At 53.4% G+C, this 21,131-nt stretch overlaps 1 protein-coding gene across 14 annotated transcripts in view; it reads left to right on the plus strand.

Annotated features, from left to right (window-relative positions):
- The window catches only part of LOC101834130 (DAB2 interacting protein), a 172,840-nt gene that overhangs the window by 140,321 nt on the left and 11,388 nt on the right, over positions 1-21,131 (plus strand). For 12 of the 14 annotated variants that reach the window (XM_013122020.3, XM_013122023.3, XM_013122022.3 and 9 more), the window contains 8 exons: positions 7,874-8,027; positions 8,924-9,022; positions 10,319-10,888; positions 13,176-13,320; positions 13,414-13,558; positions 15,687-15,923; positions 17,467-17,668; positions 19,268-19,446. In XM_013122020.3, coding sequence (XP_012977474.1) covers positions 7,874-8,027; positions 8,924-9,022; positions 10,319-10,888; positions 13,176-13,320; positions 13,414-13,558; positions 15,687-15,923; positions 17,467-17,668; positions 19,268-19,446 — 1,731 coding nt within the window. The remainder of the gene's footprint in view (positions 1-7,873; positions 8,028-8,923; positions 9,023-10,318; positions 10,889-13,175; positions 13,321-13,413; positions 13,559-15,686; positions 15,924-17,466; positions 17,669-19,267; positions 19,447-21,131) is intronic. The other 2 variants (XM_005082116.4, XM_005082120.4) reach the window with 1 other exon arrangement.

The raw sequence follows: 21,131 nt of genomic DNA on the forward strand, positions 1-21,131 counted from the left end.
TATGTGATCAGCACATTTAGCAGTTATCAGAAGTGTGGCCCAAGGGGTTGGAGAAGGAGGCAGTTCTCAAATTAACTGTCACCCTAATGGAAACAGCCAATCACATGGCATGGCACCTGGGTCCTGGTGGAGAAGATGAGGCAGAAGATGCTGCTTGTGTCCCTACATTCCATCCTAAGGGAGGCAAGGCTTTGGAGGTGGAGGAGCGGGGATTCAGGTGGGCAAGGTAAGCTGCTTCCTGTGGAATGAGAACACTTGCTTCTTGGCTCGTTCTTGATTTTTGTTTCATAGTCATTTCCTACAAACATTCTTATTTCCAGGTCCATGAAGGCTGTTCTCGGAAGTATTTGTGGTAGAATTAGGGGACAACCAGGAACCCCCACACTCAGACCAAAGGACACCTGGATGTGTCCTTGGGTGGAATCCATTGAGCTCACTCACAGAAGAAAGAACACCTTGGCTAAGGCCTTGAAAATTCTCTAGGCAGTGTGTGAAGATGGGGCGGGGTGACGAGCTGAGGTACAGCTGAATTGGCTGGGGTCAGAGCCCTAAGTGTCATGCTGTGCCATGCAGGATATTGTACGCTGCCTGGGATACAGGTAGAGACACTTTCCCTGGGGAGAGGGAGGCAGGGTGAGAGCTTGGAATGTCTTGCTCCCTTATCTTTCTCAGTGACAGACCAAGCCTGGAGTGTTCTCCTGGGAACCAGGGAGGGCTAAGAGCTTAAGTAGTAGTGACCATTGGGCTTCAGCTCTCTTCGGAATTACTAAAATCTTATTCTGTCCAGTGAGTATTCTTAGGTTCTCTTTTAAAATTCAGGACACCTCACTGTTCTACTGGGGTTTATGAATGTTTAAAAACTGCTTTGTGGTCCCCAAAGTAATTTGACAGGTCTGACAGCTATTGATTAAAACCCAAAATTATTCAGGCTGCAGGATGATGGAGGCTTGGTGGAAAGGTTTTTGTTTTGACCCATTCCCTGTCAGGAAGTAAGCTATGAGAGGTGAATGTGGTCCCAGAGGTCTGCGGGCTCCATGGGTGTGCCTAGTCCTGGGACGGGTAGTATGGGGTCTGCTGTCGTGCTGAAAGTGGGCCTCTGCAGGAGTGAGCCAGTGCTGGCCAAGGCCCAGACAGCAGTGACGCATCACTGACTCACTGTTGTGGAATAGTGTAGCCCTAGGTAGTGATATCTCTGGATGGAAGGCTTCCTGGTGGCTCAGCATGTGAGGAACACCCCAGAGAAGAGAAGGAACTTGTTTAGGGTCCAAGGCCCGAGGTCGCCTAAGGATTGATCTAGAGTAGGAGCCCAGGATTTTTTCGTTGCCTGGCTCTTCATCCTCCTGTGTGAGACAGGAGGCACAGACCCTTGCTGGAGCACTAGGCGGGCATGGTGAGCAGATCCCCAGTTTCACAGCTGTTGATCTTGTGAAGCCATGCCCTCTCTGTGTTAGTCTTGGTGTGTCGAAGGGTCACCACTGACCTTGGCTCATTTGCAGCCCTGTCTACTTTGGATGACTCCTGTATGGTTGTTGGGAAGAGGCCAGCCGTGAGGTGATGTTTGTACTAGGGTAAGCCTAAAGTCAGCACCCTGTGGACACCACTGTACCAGTCCTCAGGCTGCTTTGAACCAAGTCAGGAGCAGTCCTGGTTAGGTAGCATTCTCCTCATGCTCTCAGCCCTGTGGTGTGGGGATCCCAGGGATAATGTGAAGCCAGGGCTCAGTGTGCACGTGCAGGGAGGTGTCCTCCAGCCTCCTGGTGACTCTTGGAAGACCTATTCAAGTCCTAGACCGTGGGAACCCAGGCCTGAGAGGGACGAGTTCCTCCAGACTTGCTTCCCAGGAAGCTTCTCAGCCTGACTGACCAGCCTTTCTCCCATTTTAGGATGGTGTTTGTCTGGGAATCACCAGACTGTGTTCTCCTTCCCCAGTCCAGGATTCCAGCTGGGTCAGGAGTGAGTATAGGCCTCAGCAGCTAGTTCTCAGGCCTGACAGGGCTGAGGAGACATGTTCCTCACAGGACACCGCCCAGCTTATATCCAGCCCTTGATTCCCAGGAGGTCAGTGCCCTTGTCCTGATGTCCTCCGGGACTGTATCCAGACACAATCTGTGTTATAGACAGAGCTCCAGCACTGCTGCTTGGGCCTGCCTGCTGCACAGGTGGGGAGAGGCCTGCCTGCTGAAGGCAGAGCCCTGCTGAGACCTAGAGAGTTGGCTGGGCTCCTGTATGGCTTCTAGTCTTTGGGTGGGCGTCAACCTTGGAGACATAACTTTGTTCATGTTTTTTCCTTGTACCAGGCCCTTACATTAACTATAGGAAATTCATGATTTAAAAAACTTTTTTTGAGGTATCCTAGGCATTTGGGCAGCTAAGGTGATTGATTGGTCCTGCCCTACAGATGGAGGACGTAAGAAAGCTGAGTGGTTAGGGAATGTGAACAGAGAACAGCTTGGGAAATGCCGGAAGGATAGGCCAGAATTGTCACCACTCATCTCTTGAACCCTGCGTGGTTAAGAGGTGGGTAAAGAGAGACAGGATGGTCACAGGTGACTGATGGCAGCTCCTGGCACAGACTTATCCTCATGAGCACACCCTCTTGTCTCATTTGACTTTCAAGTGACGTCCATGAGCCTGTGTTCATTCCTTTTCCAATAGATGGGAAGGAGGTCTAGACGGTTGAATGACTTAGGCACTGGAAGCTGCGTTAGTTAGGTGCAGAGGTTGGCTTGCAGCTGCAGCTGGCCCTGTAGTGAGCTCTGGCTCGCGGCCCACTAGAGTTGCTGTAGTATTCCCTCAAATGGGCATGTTTACTCCAGGGCTCACCCTGTCTGTGGCCCCGTTACCCAGTATTGCAGGTACTCCCCTGCCATATGGGTTTTAAAAAATATTTTATGCACATTTGGGTATTTTATGTGTGTGTATGTGTGTGTGTGTGTCTGGACGCCACATGTGTGCCTGGCACCTGCAGAGGTCAGAAGAGATCCCCTGAAGCTGCAGTGACAGCTGCCATGTCAGTGCTGGGAATTGAGCTCAGGCCCTGCGGAAGAGCAGCCAGTGCTAACCTCTGAGGTCTGTCTCTCCAGCCTGTCCAGTGTCTTAAGGGGTCTCCCCACACTGTCCCTACCCTTTCTCTGCCGCACGTGGGGACAGCCTGCCTGCACTGCAGCTCGCCTCTTCTGGTCTTTGCCCTGTCATGGGACCACACCGCAGTTTCCTCTGTCCCTTTGAGGTTTGGAGGGTGACCATGAGCCCCTTCCTCAACAGTCCCACTGTGAACCACTCCTGGTCAAGTGAGCTTTTCAACATTGCAAGTTTTGGTTTTTGTTTTGGGCCCCTCCCTCATTAAAATAAAGGGGAATTTGCCTAACCTTTTTAGAGAAAAAGATCAGAGTTGAAAAACATCTTGTGGGCTGGTAGGGAGGCTGTCAGATAAGGCTGTGTGCCCCAGGAGCCAGACAATGTCCCCTTGTTCCTGCTTCTGGGCCTTACAATAAGCTGCTGTTGGGCTGGTTCCCTCATGCCCAAGCCTACATTTCCTGGGCCCTGGACTGAGGGGATCGCAAATGGAAGGCTTCTGTGGGGTGACGAACCAAAGGCCAGGCTGAGGCTGGGGTAGGCTTAGTAGCCTCAGCCTTGGGCTCCTCTGAGCTGCAGTGGGATCTCCTGCAGTCACGTGCACCACTTAGGCAAGTCCCTTCTCTTATAGAGGACGCTGTGCCTCAGGCCCCACAGGGCTGCTGAGAATTAAAGGAAGCAGGCGGGGTGGCATGGAGTGGGTAGGCAGCATGTTTGCGTGGAGAGACCCGGGACAGCATGGGCCGGGCTTTGAAACGATAATGATGATGTTAGACAGGAAGGAAGGAAGGGTAATAGCAGATGTCTTGGTCATTGGCCAAAGTGATTTTTGGTGAATGCTAGGCCACTACCTTGGGTCCTCTGGGGCTTGATGAGCACAGGGGTCTGAGGGGAGAGATGAGGAAATGGAGTGAGCCGTACTGTGTATGTAAGGATTCAGGCATTATGCTGGCCCCTTCACCTGGCAGAATGCACTCAGGCAGGACCCTGGCCAGCCCAGGTGCAAAGGACCCCTTTAGAAGACAGAGCTCCTCCTACTTACACTCTCATTCCGCTCTTCCCCTCTCTCTTTCCTGCTGTCCCCTGGGGCACAGAGGACTTTTCCTGGCTCCTTCTCCTCTGTCCTCTCTCTGTATCTCTTTACCTCTTTTCTCTTTCCTTCCCCCTTCCTCCCCTTTCTAATAAAACTCACTCACGCTCTGTCTGCCTGGCATGTTTGTCCCTCCCCCTCAGTCACCCTCGCCTGCTATGGAATCCGCCAAGGTCCCCCTCAAACTTTATCCTAACGATGTGGAAGGCAAATTCGACGGAATGTTGATGGAATGGAAGTGGGGATGGCTCTTGAGTCACTCACTGCCTTCTTCCCTGCAAGGGATAGGCCCTGGTCAAACCAGTTCTAAGACAAGGAGTCGGTCCAGTGTAGATCAGACTAGTCATGGTCCGGCTCTCCCGTGAGTAACTGCGGAGTTACTTCCCAGAAGCTGTGTGATCCCATCCCGTGGAGTGCAGGGGGAAAGGGCCCCTAGAGAGCCACTGTGGGGCTGGAGAACTTGCTGTGTTGGAAGAGGTCTCCGGAGGATCAGGTGAACCGAAGCACTGCCACTGAAGAGAAAATGGGCCAGAAGGGTCCTCGCTCTGATAAAGATCATTGGTGTTGGGTGTGGCTTCAGGGCCAGGGCCCAGCTCTCAGGAATTATCCTGGAGCAGCACTGAGTACCTTCATCACCTACTTTCTTCTTTTATATAATCTATTTATTTATTTGGTTTTACGAGACTGGGTTTCTCTGTATTGTTTTGGAGGCTGTCGGTCGATCTATTTTTATGTAATGTGCATTAGTGTTTTGCCATGGGTGTTGGGCCCCCTGGAACTGGAGTTACAGACAGTTGTGAGCTGCTACGTGGATGCTAGGGTATGAACCTGGGTCCTCTGGAAGAGCAATTAGCATTCTTAACCATGAGCCATCTCTGCAGCCCCGGAGAGGACGTTTTCCCAAGTCACAGACTGAACTTTATTAGACTGTCTAATAATCTTCCTTGTAGATACATTGCAGGAGTGGTATACACTCTTCATTGCTGAGCTCTCTCCAGCCCCTACCCAGATCGGTGCTAGTTAATAGCCTACTTAAAATATATATATATATTTTAAAACCTTGTTTTTATTGAGCTCTACATTTTCCTCATGCCCTCCACACTCCTGATTTACTCAGGAGATCTTGTCTTTTTCCCCTTCCTAGGTAGATCCATGTATGTCTCTCTTAGGGTCATCTTTGTTGCCTTGGTTCTCTGGAGTTGTGACCTGTAGACTGGCTGTCCATTGCTTTATGTCTAATATCCTCTTATGAGCGAGTACATATTGTATTTGTCTTTCTGGGTCTGGGTTACCTCACTCAGGATCTTCTAGTTCCGTCCATTTGCCTGCAAATTTCAAGATGTCGTTGTTTTTTACTGTGAAGTAGTACTCCATTGTGTAAATGTACCACATTTTCTTTATCCATTCTTCGGTTGAGGGGCATCTAGGTTGTTTCCAGGTTCTGGCTGTTACGAATAATGCTGCTATGAACATAGTTGTGCAGTGCTGCATGGATCACCCACTTTTGAATGGACTTTGTCACTTCTTGGAAATGGCCTCTTCAACAGCATCTGAACTCAGGAGGTCTGTCCTTGTCCTCACTGACCTGACTCCATCAGATGTGGTTGAACTTGGCTGCTGGAATCTTTGGGTGCTTTGGCCCAAGAACTCTGCGGCTCTGTATGCTGGGTTAAGACAAATGCACTCTGCCCACAAGGAGTAGTGCCCATACCTGGCAAAGGGACAGCAGTGTGACCTGGCCAATGTCTCTGCTTACTCGGAGGATCCCAGACTTTGTTCTGGATATTGAATTGGTGGAACCAAAGCAGAGTTGTCAAGTGCTGGAGGCCTGCTGAGGAGACACAAGGAGTCCCTGGGGTGGGACAGCCCAGCAGGCAGGCCACAGAGCAGAGGGACTCCGGTCTTTAACCCTCAACCTCCATCACAACTCAAAGGCCTAAGAAGCCAGTACCCACCTCCAAACCTTGTTCTTAGAGCTCTTCCTTGGTGTGTACGCGGGATACCTTGGAGATGCACACCCACTTCCCCGTGTCTCCCTCATGGAGCAGTCCTGGGGAGATAGGCAAGCCAGGAAGGCTCAGCTGTTGCCATTTGGGCTGGGCTAGTCCAGATGCCTAAAGGGCCTTAAGCTTCCCTTCCACCCTGTTTTCCCAGGAACCTTCCCAGGGAGGCTCAGGCCAGCTGGAGCATGTCTGGGACAGCCTGGGGAAGAGAGGGCGGTCTTACAGCCACTGGTTCTAGCCCTGGGTGTTTGGGGCTGGTCTTGTTAGGGTCCTCCAGTTGTGGGTTCATTGGAGCAGGCCCTGGGTGATAAATCGTGCCTTACACTTCTGTTCCCAGCCACCAGAAGGTGACCCCAGCTCTCAGCTCCTCCTTTTCCTGATGGGGCTCCTCACTGTATCTGGCTCCCAGCTAGGTCAGAAAGCACCCTGATTCTGCCTTGCTGTTTTAGGACCTGGCTATCAGACCAAAGGGGTTACGGGGCTCAGCTCTTAGGCCAAGCGACTTCCCTTCCGTTAAGTTATGAGTTATAAAGAAGGCAAGTGGTTTGTGATGTAGGCTGCTCATTTACAGCAGTGGTCAGCTGTGGTGGGGTGAGGTGTTGGAGCCAAGATTCAGGTCTAGAGCAAAGCCTGTTTAAATAGCCAGGATCAGGTGGCAGGACAAGCAGGCCGTGGTTCCCCTTTGCAATATGGGCCATCCCAGGAGAGGGTGACAGGGTGGATTTGTTAGGTCCTAGGTCCAAGATGGGAGCAAATGCCCATTTCACTTCCTGAGCCCCAGTTGCTTCCCAGGCATGGGCTGGTGGGCTGCAGGAGGCTAGCAGGCTGATCCAGGCATACCTTCTGCTCTGTCGCCAGTGGGCCTAGGCCACACCACACACTGAAGGGGAACGCGGGATGCCCATCTCCTTGGAGCTCTCAGAGGCCACCTTTTTACTGTTGAGTGGGTCTCCTGGTGGCCTGCATGGCTGTTGATGCTGGGGCTGGGGAAATAGGGATGGCTTGCCTGGGGCTGCAGGAAGAGCTGTGTATTTCCTGTGCCAAGCCTGTCAGAGCCAGTCCCGGCCGCCTGTCGTAACTTGATTATCAGGTGGCATCTTGGTGTCTTTTGTCAAGGCCTGAGTTGGAGTTCTCAATGACCATAACTTGGGTCTCAAAACCCATGGTCTATGGACCCCAACCTAGTGCCAGAGTTTCTGGTGCTGTGTAGAAAACTGAGTCTCTGCTAGCCAGAGGCCCTGGGAACTCCCTGCCTCCTGTTAGTATGGCAAGATAGGGCAGTGCATGAGAAAGCTTTGCTGGTGGTGACATTCTTGAGGGATTCTAGGGCAAAGCCCAGGGCAGAGGGCAGGAAAAATAGGAAAGGCCTCAGAGAATTACAAGGCCACAGCTCTTTCTTGCAGGTTTGTGGGGCCTCTGTCTGCAGAGCTAAGCCAGACCCTGCCCCAAACCCAAGTGGACAGAATCTCACCCTCAGCAGCTTGCTCTCTTATAAAGGAGAGTCTTACCCAGACTGCAGTGTGCTGGGGAAAGGGGTTGTGACAGGCCTCCAAACCTGTTGTAGGACCAAGAGTGGGGTTGGGAGGAACGATATTTCTGGGGAACAGTGGGAACAGGAGCAAGGCAACTTAACAAGGGAATGGAAGCCTGTTTGGTGCAAATATTATCAAGCCCCATGTGACACTCCTATTGCCCACCTCCCCAGGTCCCATCTGATGCCAAGGCTGAAGGAGTCTCGATCACACGAGTCCCTGCTCAGCCCCAGCAGCGCAGTGGAGGCACTGGACCTCAGCATGGAGGAGGAGGTGGTCATCAAACCTGTTCACAGCAGCATCCTGGGGCAGGACTACTGCTTCGAGGTAGGTATCTCCCACAGTTCTCTGCTTGGTCACATTGGCCAGGCTTGTTCTGCAGACTCCTCTAGGGGTCCTCGATAGCCCTGTCAGGGCACAGGTTCCTAGGAACAGTCTAGAATGGTCTTACTCCTCTTTTTCTAAAGGTGTGTGCCCAGTCCTCACCTCTGGTAGAGCTTAATAAGGACAAACCAGCAGGCCTAGTGTGGATCCCCTTGCTATCTGCCATACTCTGGGTTCTGGGTTAAGACTCCAGACCAAGTCAGATTGGATCTGGACTGAGGTGTCCATGCCTGGGACAGGCTGAGAGGGTTGTTACCTGTCCTCTTGCTGTCGGCAATGGCTGTTATAGAAGTATCATATCCTCCAGAGCCTGGGTGTGCCTGGTTTGCCAGTGAAGTCTGCATATGGCTGGGAGCAGCAGGGTCAGTGAGGGCAATTCTGACCAAATTCCCTCACCTCAGGAAAGCATGTAGTTTATAACTAGGAAGTGAACAGAATTTATAGCAGTAGTGGAGGGTGAAAGTCTCAGGCCTGGCTCACCCAAGAATCTAAGCTCTCTTTTTTCTAGACTAGCATACTGCTAGGTTTCTGTGATCATTATTGTCACTAATTGATGGGCAAAAGGAAGCCCCCAGGAGGGGTCAGTTAGGACTAAGGCTCCCCTTGCTTGTCTCCTGGGAACCTGTGGTCTGCCTCCCGCTTAGAGAGAGGCAGGGAGAGCAGGGATGAGGAAGCAGGCCCAAAAGCCTGGCTATTTTTCTTGCTGCTGACTGCCAGGGTCCAGTGGGGTCCAGTGAGCCACGTGTGGCTCAGAGGCAGCGCATCCTTGCCTCATTCTGTGGCTGCTGTGCAGCCTTGTTGTGATCCCTCCCCCAACACCAGCCTGTTTGCCCCGACAGGTGACAACATCATCAGGGAGCAAATGCTTCTCCTGCCGGTCAGCGGCTGAACGAGACAAGTGGATGGAGAATCTGCGGAGAGCAGTGCACCCCAACAAGGTAAGCCTGTACCCGCTCTTGCTGGACCATGCAAGATGAGGTGAAACCCAGACACGGGGAGCAGGGGCAGGAGCAAGTGGACCTGGGGGGATTGGAGTTGCTGAGCTGTCACAGCGGTTAGGTTTCTTCTCAGCACCATACACAGAGGAGCTGGGACACAGAGCCGCGTTCCCCTTTAGAAGTCAGGACCTGTGTCCTGGCCGAACCACTTCCTCCTAGCCAGCTGTGACTTTTGTGTTCTGTTCTAGCTGAGACATCCACACCCTTCTCTAGGTGTCCTCTTACCTTCTGCTGTTCTGGACTCTTCATCTGGTTGGGCCCCTGAACCATAATCACTCCTGTGTCTGTCTTCCCAGATGATTTGTGGGTCTAAATTGAATCCTGATTACCGTGACATCATCAAAGAAAGGGTTCTTAGCAGCAGTCACCTCTTTTGTTTTGTTTTTTATGTTTTTATTTAAATTGGAAACATGCTTGCTTCACATGTCAATCCCAGCTCCCTCTCCCACCCCTCCTCCCTTGTCCCTCCACAAGCTCCCCACCCAATCCCCACATCAGTCCCCAGGGAGGGTGAGGCCCTCCTTTGGGGGCTCTCCAGAGTCCGTCATTTCATCCAGGGCAGGACCTAGGCCCTTCCTTCCCCATGTGTCCAGGCAGAGAGAGCATCCCTCACTGTGGAATGGGCTCCCAAAGTTCATTCGTTTGCCATGGTGAACACTGATCTACTACCCAAGGCCCCAGAGATTTCTGAGGTCTCCTCCCTGGCACTACATTCATGGAATCTGGATCAGTCCCCTGTTGGCCTCTCAGCCATCAGTCTGGGGTTCAAGAGCTCCCCCTTGTCCAGTCAGCTGTGGGTTTCGCCAGCACGGTCTTGACCCCTTTGTTCATCATTCCTCCATCTCTGTCACTGGGTTCCTGCGGGTCAGTTCAGTGTTTAGCTGTATCTGTCTCTGCTTCCATCAGTCACTGGATAAAGGTCAACAGTCACCTCTTAGTTGCCTCATGGGCCAAAAAGCTGAGAAACCGTGGCACCGTGGCCTATGAGGGGCTAGGTGTCGTGCCGCCCCCTTCCCCAGTCTCAGTCTGAGGCGGGGCTGTTTCCTAAGGGAGCAAGCCTGGCCTGGGGGGTTGGTGAGCTAGCTGGTGATCAACAGTATGACTGGATGAACCCACATCCATGGCTGTCTCTCCTGTCACTACCCATGCAGCTCACCACTCGGTCCCTCCCAGCCCTGAGGACTGGGTTCTGGGCTGGCCAAGTAGGTAGGTAACAGCCACAATTGACCACCCCAGACCCCTCTTATGCAGGACAATAGCCGGCGTGTGGAGCACATCCTGAAGCTATGGGTGATTGAGGCCAAGGATCTGCCGGCCAAGAAGAAATACCTGTGCGAGCTCTGCCTGGACGATGTGCTGTACGCCCGTACGACGGGCAAGCTCAAGACGGACAATGTCTTCTGGGGAGAGCACTTTGAGTTCCACAACCTGCCACCTCTGCGCACAGTCACTGTCCACCTGTACCGGGAGACTGACAAGAAGAAGAAAAAGGAACGCAACAGCTACCTGGGCCTGGTGAGCCTGCCGGCTGCCTCTGTGGCTGGGCGGCAGTTCGTGGAGAAATGGTACCCGGTGGTGACACCCAATCCCAAGGGTGGCAAAGGCCCTGGGCCCATGATCCGAATCAAGGCACGCTACCAGACCATCACCATCTTGCCCATGGAGATGTACAAAGAATTTGCTGAGCACATCACTAACCACTACTTGGGGCTGTGTGCAGCCCTCGAGCCCATCCTCAGTGCCAAGACCAAGGAGGAGATGGCGTCCGCTCTGGTGCACATCCTGCAGAGCACAGGCAAGGTCAAGGTGAGTAGCTCCCTGTTCACACAAAGACTGCTAGCGGACAACAGGCTGTCTGCCCTTTCTGGATCTTTTGGGGATACCCACCGTAGTTAGATGAGCTTCATAAAAGTGACCGTTGTGCCGTGAACTGGAGAGAACTTTGTACTCTACCGGTAGCAGGGCTAACCCCGAAGATGAGTGGCCTGGGCTCTTCCCCCTGCGAGCCCACACCCACATACCCAGTGTGGCTCAAGTTGACAGACAGCCCCAACAGGTGAGCTGCCTGCATAGCCTCCACCCACACCTTCTACACACAGGCGCACGGGTGCACACACCTGTGGGTGCCTTGCAGGAATAGGGGTGGGAGAGCCATGCAGGTTGGTCTGCTTGACGCTGGAGGGCCCAGCTCCGGCTACTACCACCACTTCTCACCCTGCTACTCTTGGAGAAGAGCCAGAAAGGACACACATCTGCTCCGCCCTCCTGGTCAGAGAACAGAGGGTCTCCAGAAGGCATGCCACCTCTTCCTGCCCGGCTCAGTAGTGCATGGCTCCCTCCCCCGGCGTGGCGAGACTCCCAGTGACCGCTCGTTCTCTTTTGGGGTTTATCGCCCACAGAGAGTGGGAGGTCACCTCAGCTGTACTGGCTGCCTGCATTGTAGTACACTTCAGGTGACTAGCCAGGAAGGAAAGGGATCACCCTGAGGTCATGTCCTAAGCCCTCCATCAGGAAGGGAACTGGGCTTGGGTGCCCAATGAGCAGAGCTCAGTGGTTTAAGTCTCCATAAACCTTTGGTCAATTCTTGCCGCTTCCTAGAGGCCCTGGCAGGGGGAGGCTGAGGCTGCAAGCCCCCTGTCCTCTGCATCTTCATCGCCTGATGGACTGACTGGCACTGTGCAGAAGGACGGGGGGGGGGGGGTGGGGGAGCATCTCACCATGACTCCCCTTGTACCTGCCTCCGGACTGGCTGGCTGGGTAGAATGCCAGGAGGTCAGCCCTCTCAGTACTGCATGGTCGTTGTTTGGCTTTTAAATTTTTGTTCATTTGTCCTATGTGTACGGGGGCTTTGCCTGCATATATATCTGTGCGCCACCACATGCATGCCCACTTCCTACAGGGGCTAGAAGAAAGCATTGGCTGCCTGGGACTGGAGTTACAGGGGGTTGTGAGCCACCATGTGGGTGCTGAGACTCCAAGCTGAGTCCTCTGAAGAGCACCGTGCTCTTAACTGCTGAGCCACCTCCAGCCCAGACTGACTGCTTTGATTTTCTGGTGGGTAGTGGGCTGGAGAGGCCGGGGACTGGGAATTACAGTAGTTACAGACCAGAGAAGGCAGACTGGGAGGCGTAACCCTTCCCTGCCGCTGTTTCTTTTAGTTCCTAGTCCCAAGGGCTGCTGTGGCTTGGGGAGTTGATGGTGTCTGCAGCAGCCAAGAGGCATTCCAAGGACAGAGAGATACAAAGTAACCCATGTCTCTGGAATAATCTAGAACTGGCAGAGCATTCTTGAGCCAGGCAGAACACATGTTGAGGGCTACTTACATAATGAGGGGTAGATAGTCGACTTCCTGAGGTGGCAGCTGTACTCTGAGGGTCCCAAACCTATGTGCTGACACCTCCTGCCCTCTGTCCAGGTCCTGCTTACCTGAGCTTTTCAAGTCCCCGTCCTAGCACCACTGTCCCCCCATGAACTCTCTGTATGGTCTCGGAGGGGTAGTGGAGCCTCAGAGGCGTTCCCTGGCCCCAGGTAGCTATGTGGCCTTGGGCAGGTTGTTTTTCTGCTCTGCCTAGCTTTCCCTCTCCCTGCTGTCCTTCTCTTAGGAGTCACGTCTTATCCTAGTGCTGAGGTCTAGCATCTGCCCCAGAAAGTCAGGAAGACGGTGAGTTTGAATAGGAGCCATGGTGGACCTTCAGGGGCCTCTGATGTGACTCCGGGGAGGCCAACTGTAGCCTGCCCTGACCCTGCCTGTCTCTCAGCCCTGCCTGTGGTGGCCAATCAGGCCTCTGAATCAGGATCTCTGTCTGTTCTGCACTGGCCTCCTTCTGGCTGCTGCCAGTAAGTCTCCTGCTGCGCCTATTTTCCCTACCCCGGGTCTCTGGTTGACTTTGGACTTGAGAGGAAGGGAGTGGCCGCCCAGTCAGGTAACATAGCCCAAGGGAAAGGTGTAGCTGAGTGACTTCTTCCCACAGAATCATGGTGCCCATGCTACCTCCAAGTCATTCTGGGGCGTCCAGCAGCCAAGGACAGTGATGGTTCTGCTGTCTCACCAGCTCAGCTGAGGTTCCGCTCTGTTCCCCTCCTGTCTTCCTAGGACTTTCTAACAGACCTGATGATGTCAGAGGTGGACCGCTGTGGGGACAATGAGCACCTCATTTTCCGGGAGAACACATTGGCCACCAAAGCCATTGAGGAATACCTCAAACTTGTGGGCCAGAAGTACCTGCAGGATGCACTAGGTAGTTGGGGACATTACTGGGCCAGCAGGTGGCAGGGGCTAGGTAGTGTTCATCAGACCCTCATTACCTTCTCCATGCTCACCCGATTGCTAGGTGAGTTCATCAAAGCTCTGTACGAGTCAGATGAAAATTGTGAAGTGGACCCAAGCAAGTGCTCAGCCGCCGACCTCCCAGAGCACCAGGGCAACCTCAAGATGTGCTGTGAGCTGGCCTTCTGCAAGATCATCAACTCCTACTGGTCAGTGCCACCCGCCTAGGCCTCCCACCCTCTCATCTGGGCTGTTCTCTTTTCTATCAGGACCCCCCCCCCATCATCTGACTCCTCTGAGTTGCTGGGTTGCCAGGTTCCTGTCATGGCCCTTTTGAGTTCTTAAATATAGGAAAGCACTCTAGAATATCTGTAAGGGGGGTGTGGGGGTGTCCATCCGTCTGTCTGTGTTGAAAGGAACTTGAAAACGACACTATCCGCAACTGTGGTAAGCACCCGACGGGTAGAGACCAGTGTCGGCACACTCGGTACACTGGTGCAGCATGGAGATGTCCAGTTCTCCTGGGACCTACTCCCAAGGCTGCTCACCTGTCTGCCCCTGGAGGTTATCACACTTGAATCAGTTGAACAGGGGTGTGTCTGAGTACCTGAGCACCAGCTAGGCCTCCAGCTTGGACTAGAGAACAAAGAAGAAAGGGGTAGCTCTTTGGTAGGAGTGGGCTACTCACATTGAGGGCATAGTTGGGGCTGGGATTCTTCCCTGGGAAGCTTCCTGTCAGGCCAGTTTCCCAGGAACCTGTTTGCTTCTGCGGTACATGGAAGGTGGCTGGCTGGCCTGGTGCTGAGCTGGTTGTGGTTAGGGTATGTGGGACTGTCCCTGTGGGCCTTGTTGCCAGCCTGAGTGTGGGGTCTGTTTTCACACTGGAGAGGCTACCCAGGTTAAAGCCAGTATCACCACCTCAGCCCAGCCATAAATGCTCATCCTGCCCAAGCCACTCCAAGGCCATGCCTCCTTCGTTAGTTTGGCATTTCCCTGTGCCATCTCCTTTGACCTGTACACATCTTGCCCTAAGGCTTGAGACCTGTCCCCTCTGTGGCCCTTCATGTCACTTAATCGTTCATACCCTTGCAGCCAGGAACACTCTAGGGCAGGTTGGTCTGCCTGCTCAGAGCCAGCATGGGAGGTGTTTGCTCTTCCCAAAGGACAGACAAAGTTAGTGAACAGTTGCCTTGAAAAGGGGTCAGTGGCCAATGCTGCGGGTAGGTACCACACTTGTCTAGGTCCCTCAGCCTGTGTTGTTGCACAGATGCTTTCGTGGGGTAAGGAGACAACTGGAGATCCTTAAGCGCCCTCAGAACACATGGCCGTCTCCCTGCTGAGCTGGATTCTCAGCCTGTGGCCTCCATTCCACAGGAAGACACCGTGTGAATAGGAGTTCCCATTTCTTCCTCTGGCATCTGGCAGAGGCTTCTCCTCTGACGAGTCCATCAGTAGACGTACCTGGCTCAAGCACCAGGCCTGAGGACTGCCTCCCCCACTTCTCTGGGCTGCTCTGCTGGTTCAGCCTCATTTGTTGCCTCATGTCCTGCTGGGCTACTGCAGGCTTGCAAGGCAAGGGGGATGGGAACCATGTCAGGCTGATAAGTCTAAAGATGGCTCCTCTCAGCTCAAAGGACTCCAAACTGAAATCCAGGAAAGCACAGTCTTGGTCAGGAACCTACTTCTGGGCTCAGGACAGAGCCAGCAGTAGACTAGTCCAGGGGGCACTGGAGTCCCCAGGGTGAAAAGGAAGGAAAGCCACCTGAAGTCAGGTGGGTCGGGTGCTCGGTAGAGCCACGAGTCCTGCCTTCTTACTGAGCCACCCCAGGGCAGTTTTATCTCTTCCCATGTAGACCTTGACAAACCATGTTCTCTCTAGCTGAGGGTCCGCCTCCTGCTCACTCATCAGGGGCTCTATGGAAGACCCAGGTCCCTGTGACCTCGTTCAGGCAGAAGGAATGAGTCTTGGTAGCCAGAAATAGGAGCCCAAGGCTGCCCTGTGGTTTTCTTCATGGCTCCAGACCCAGAAGCCTGTTGTTGGGGTGGGAAAATGTGTTTGCCTTGGGGAAGATGAGAGATCGTGTGTGGCCATTCTTGCTGTTGAGCCTGACATGGAGCCAGTTCTGCCAGCCTCAGTGTTTGGTCCACTTGAAGCCTTCACCAGGAGCTGTGTCTCGCCTGTTGAGCAGCCTCCCTGCCCAGCAGTCATCTTGCCTAGTAGATGTCATGTGGCCGGGCTGCAGAGCCCTGAGCTCATCCACAACCTCGTGGAGTTGGGTTGAACTTGGGGTTCCGAGCCCTGCGCTGACCCCCAGGCCCACCTTTGTCCCTTCTCAGTGTCTTCCCACGGGAACTTAAAGAAGTGTTCGCCTCCTGGCGGCAGGAGTGCAGCAGCCGTGGCCGGCCAGACATCAGTGAACGGCTCATCAGTGCCTCCCTCTTCCTGCGCTTCCTCTGCCCTGCCATCATGTCACCCTCGCTCTTCAACCTGCTTCAGGAGTACCCCGATGACCGCACAGCTCGGACACTCACACTCATCGCTAAAGTCACCCAGAACCTGGCCAACTTCGCCAAGTGAGTATCGTGGTCCCATGGGGTTGAAGCACACGGGGACAGAACTGTGGCTTGTGTCTGTGCCTGGCATAGGCTGGTGCAGCGGGCCTTGCTTTTGTCTCTGTTACTCTGTCTCCCACCGCCACTTACTTCAGAATGAAACCTCCTCCGCATCCATCCTCCCAAGTAAAGCACATGCCATCTTGGTATGCTTCCCTGGATTTCCAGGGGGAAGACGAGATATTCTTTCCTTCTGCCTTTTTGAATTAACATATCATCATAGCACGCCGTAAGGATTCTCCTATGTCTTTTAAGACCAAGCTCCGCTTTGCAGTGAATGGCTGATTTCCCGAGTAGCTGGGCACTTGGATTAATGCTGCCAAGATGACTGCCTGTAAAGCACTTCTGGTGCTTTGGGCTGCATTCTTTTTTTTTTTTTAAGTTAGATTTATTTGTTTTGTTTTATGTGTGAGCATTTTGCCTGCATGTATATGTCTCTGCACCACATAAAATGCTTGGTTCCTGTGAAGGTCAGAAGAGGGCATCAGCTCCCGTGGAACTGGGTTAGGGATGGCTGTGAACCACCATGTGGGTGCTGGGAATTGAACCTGGGTCCTCTGCAAGAGCAGCATATGCTTTCAACCTCTGAGCCAGCTCTGCAGCCCCCTGGGCTGCCTTTTTAGAGAGTGTAGGTGGCAGGGCTGGGTGATCTTGCCATCAGTCCCCGGTTGTAGACTGAGCCTTTTTCCAGGGCTGTTTGTGCTGGGCCCCGACTGTACAGAGATGAGTCAGCTCTGGCCCCAGGCCTGGAGCGTAGCATGCCAGCCAGGAAGATGTGCAGGAGATAGAAGAATGGAGACCAGGACATGTGCCAGAGTCTCGGGAGGACCCTTGGCCGTAGGGAGGAAAGATGGGAAGGCCAGTCATTCAGCTCGCTGAGCAGCAGAGGCTGGCATGATGGTAAGGGCATGGCCCCAGATGAGTGGAGGGTATCAAGGCAAAGCTAGGAGAGACAGGAAACGACTCAGAAGGCTGCAGGCACCCAAAGGCCGCATTGCAGAGGCGTGGCCCTTTCCTCTTTTGGACCCTGAAAAGGCTGTGACTGGAGCAAAGAGGCCATGGCTGCTAAGGACATTAGGTGACAGCAGGCCTTGTCATTTGGAGGTGAAGATGGAAGGGAGTTTACAACTGCCAAGCCTCTGGCTTGTTGTCCAGTGGACATGGTGTCTCCACTTGAGATAGGGAATTCTGGATGAGGGCCCTAGGTTTGGGATGTCCCTAATGACTCCAGAAGCTCCATAGATACGTGGGCCAGGGGTAATCTGGGAATTACCTATGTACCAGGCTTTCAGATCTTTCTGAAGGCAGGGGCCCATAAGGGGGTAATATGTAGAGGGAACACAGAACATTCTAGTGACTTTAGTTCCTGAAAAGGATAGAATGGTCTTGGCCTTGGGAAGAGGGCCCTGGTGACTCAGTCTTGAATGACAGCAGCCATGATGGGGAGGGAGATGGGACCTGACTTAGATAAGGGACACTCACCTTGGCTGCCCTTTGTGTCCAGGTTTGGCAGCAAGGAGGAGTACATGTCATTCATGAACCAGTTCCTGGAGCACGAGTGGACTAACATGCAGCGCTTCCTACTGGAGATTTCCAACCCTGAGACCCTCTCCAACACGGCGGGCTTCGAGGGCTACATAGACCTGGGCCGGGAGCTCTCCAGCCTGCACTCCCTACTCTGGGAGGCTGTCAGCCAGCTGGAGCAGGTGCCTATTGCCGGGGCTAGATGGTGTACCTCCAGGTTGGAGGGCTCACTGCGTGACATAGCTTGTAGGGTACCCTCTATAGCAGGAATCTCTGGATGAGTGCCACGTTTGCTCCCCAGCACTGGGCAGAGCCGGGTTGGGGTCTTCTGTGTGCTCAGCTCTGGTGGGCAAGTACCATATATGAATACTTAGTCCTTATGTTGGTGGTATGAGACATGGGTCTGACTTAGCTGCTCTGCTGAAATGCCTTTACTCTTGGTTTCATAGTCACTGAGAAAGAAAGGGTGCTCTGAAGATCATGTCCCTCCACATGTCAGTTGGAATTTGGGAACCCCTGTAGAGCAAGGGATAGTTGAGTGGTAGGTGCTGATGTAGCATGCACAAGGCCCTGAGTGTGGTCCCTGACTCAGGAAAGAAAAGCTTTTTGTAGTTGCCATTGGCTGTCATAGACAAGATTAGTGCCTGACATTGCTTCAGTCACATGGCCCAAGCAGCCCTCCTGCAGTCCCATTGATTACCCCAGTGGGTGCAGCCCCTGTTGAGCCTGCCAGGACCCACTTCTTAACTGCCATACTTTCCAGAGCTCCAGGGATCACTTTACAAAGGTAATGATTACTGAGCCCAGGCCTCTTGACCCATCTCTAGTGGTGATTGCTGTGTACTCTGCTGTGCTGTCTCATAGACGTGTTTTCACGGGCAGGCAGAGCACATGCGGATCTCTGGTTTGCAGTTGTTTCAAGAGAGAACTTACTGTCCACGGGTGTGCCCTCATCCGCTCTTTGGTGTGCTCCTACATCGCTGTTCAGCTCCAGCTTCGACCTTTTGGAGCAGCAGTCTCCTGTAGTGAGAATGCCGCTAGCCTCCCCGTCCTCCCGGATGGACCCCGGATGGACTGTCACTCTTGCTGTTTTGCTCATGGCTTCCTCCCTCCTTCCAGTCCTGAGCCAGTGTGCTGGTCACTGTCCTGTGGGTTAGAACCAGGCAGATAGTACACAAAATGGTCCATTTTGTCACAAAAGCGATAGGGTGTGACACGAATCTCTACCTCTTTGCCCTAGGGATTGAAGGCTCTTCTTCTTTGGGGGTGTGGGTCAAGACAGCGTTTCTCTATGTAGCTTTGTAGACCAGGCTGGCCTCGAACTCACAGAGATCCATTGCCTCTGCCTCCCGAGGTCTGGGATTAAAGGTGTGCGCCACCACCACCTGGCTCAGGATTGCGCCATCTTACATTCATGGCTTTCCACTGCAATGGTAGTGTCCTCTCCTTTCAGCTCAGCCATGACAAGGAGGTTCTGAAGGGCCCAGAACCTCCTTTCTTGGGCTAGCACCCTGTGTCTGTTCTGTATCTGGCTTGTATCTACAGGTGCAGGTGTAGAGAGGCCAGGTCCACCCCCTGATGAAGTAGGTAGTCTGAGGGGCTACCACACATGCCTCTTGGGTAAGACAGTGTAGAGTGAGAGATGCCAAGCCAGTCAGGGGACGATAACAAGGCAGAGTTGCAGCACCTTTCCAGACTTGCTGCGTCTGTCTGGTAAGGAGCAGGGCTCTGCATTTCTGTGGTTCCAATAAGTGAAAATTGCCTTTTTCCATTTTTTGCAGAGCATTGTGTCTAAACTGGGACCCTTGCCTCGTATCCTGAGGGATGTTCACACAGCACTGAGCACTCCCGGCAGTGGGCAGCTCCCTGGCACCAGTGACCTGGCCTCCACACCAGGCTCTGGCAGCAGCAGCATCTCAGCTGGGCTGCAGAAGATGGTGATTGAGAACGACCTCTCTGGGTAAGAGCTGCTGGGTGGGGTGGGGCGGGGTGGGGCGGGGTGTGCGTGTAGACTGGACACAGGCCAGCTGTGGTGTTAGAGAAAAGAATGATGCCCATACAAGCAAGCACTTACAACTAGCCTAACGAGACCCAGAGTGAGTGGGGCAAGCTCAAGGGATGAGCTACATTTGGGATAAATCAGAGCAGGCTTCTCAGAGGAGCTCGGTGACGCTAGTAGAACATGTGTGCTTTTTGGAAAAGATGTGTTTCTGCCTCTGGGAAAGACATTCTTAGGTTCGAGGTTGATCACAAGCAGAGAGCTGAGAAAGCCTGTGTTTAGGGATAATTACTGACTGATTCCCTGAGATGTTTCCACAGGACCTGTGCTTGTTAAAAACGCCTTCTGCAGGGTGTGCGGGTGCCCACCTTTAATACCAGTACTTGGGAGGCAGAGGCTAGTGGATCACTGTGAGTTTGAGGCCAGCCTGATCTACAGAATGAATTCTAGGACTGCCCAGAACTATGTAGAGAGACCCTGTCTATGGATGGATGGATGGATGGATGGATGGATGGATGGATGGATGGATGGACGGACGGACGGACGGACGGACAGACGGACAGACAGACAGACAGACAGACAGACAGACAGACAGAGTGAACATCCATTCTTGTATTTCTAGGACTTTAGAAAATTGACTTTGAGGTCCCTAGTCCCAGCTGCACTGAGCTCTGGACACAGTTACTCTGTGACCCTCAATGAGTAGAGTAGAGGGGCTGTTAAGTCAGACCGAGTGCTTTGCTAAGAAGTGTGGAGTTGGTCAGACTGTGCCCCACTCCTTGCCAAGGCATGGGAGCAGTCGTGAGGAGGGCTGGGGTGGCAAAGCAGCAGGAGACTCATTCTGGGCTAGCGGCAGCCTTAGCTCAGAAGCAAGTGGAGACCTTGAGAGACGCCTAGTGGGTGGCTTGAAGAGGCCTGACCTCGGGGCTCTGCCCTCAGCCTGCCAAACGAGGGAAAGTCTCTGGGCTGGACTGGAGTTCAGGTGACAGCAGCCTGGCATGTGGGTGCCAGGGAGACTTGCCCTGGGCATGCGCGTGCTGCCCAGACTTGTATTTTCTCTTGCTTGGTCTGCTGCGCTTTTGTAGTCCTGTCCCCAGCACTGGGGCTCTAAGGGTCTGTAGTCCAGCTGCTTTTGGCCAAACAAGACTCCCTCGTCCCTACTGCTCACTGACTCTTTGCTTTGCATTCCTACGTGTCCACCACGCCTGTGCTTGGTGTCTGGGGAGGGTCCAGGGTGAAGCTGCAGACAGGGCTGGAGTGAGGAAGCAGTCAGACCTTGGTAGAGTGAGGGAAGCTGTGGCCTGCTGTGCAGATTCAGACTTGCCTTCCTGTCTCATGCCCTTGACAACTCTGCTGATACCCTGTTTTTGCCAGGAATGGCAGCCCCCGCCTGCCACTCAAAAAGAGTGGCATCAGGAGACGGGGCAGAGGATGTTTCACTAGGCCCCCATTGGAGTTACTAGGCTGACTAGGAACAGGAGGGGAGGCAGAAGGAGTGTTTGAAAATGGTGTTCCCAACCTGTGGGCTCCGGTTTAACTGAGCACTTCCAAACCCCAGCAGCCATTGTCCCAAGATGTACCTTCAGGGAAAAGTCCTGCCCAGCAGCCTGGCCTAAAACTAGCAGGGCTTGTCTCTAAAGAAAAGT

Source organism: Mesocricetus auratus, unplaced genomic scaffold (genome assembly GCF_017639785.1).
Source record: "Mesocricetus auratus isolate SY011 unplaced genomic scaffold, BCM_Maur_2.0 Super-Scaffold_100047, whole genome shotgun sequence".
NCBI lineage: Eukaryota > Metazoa > Chordata > Mammalia > Rodentia > Cricetidae > Mesocricetus > Mesocricetus auratus.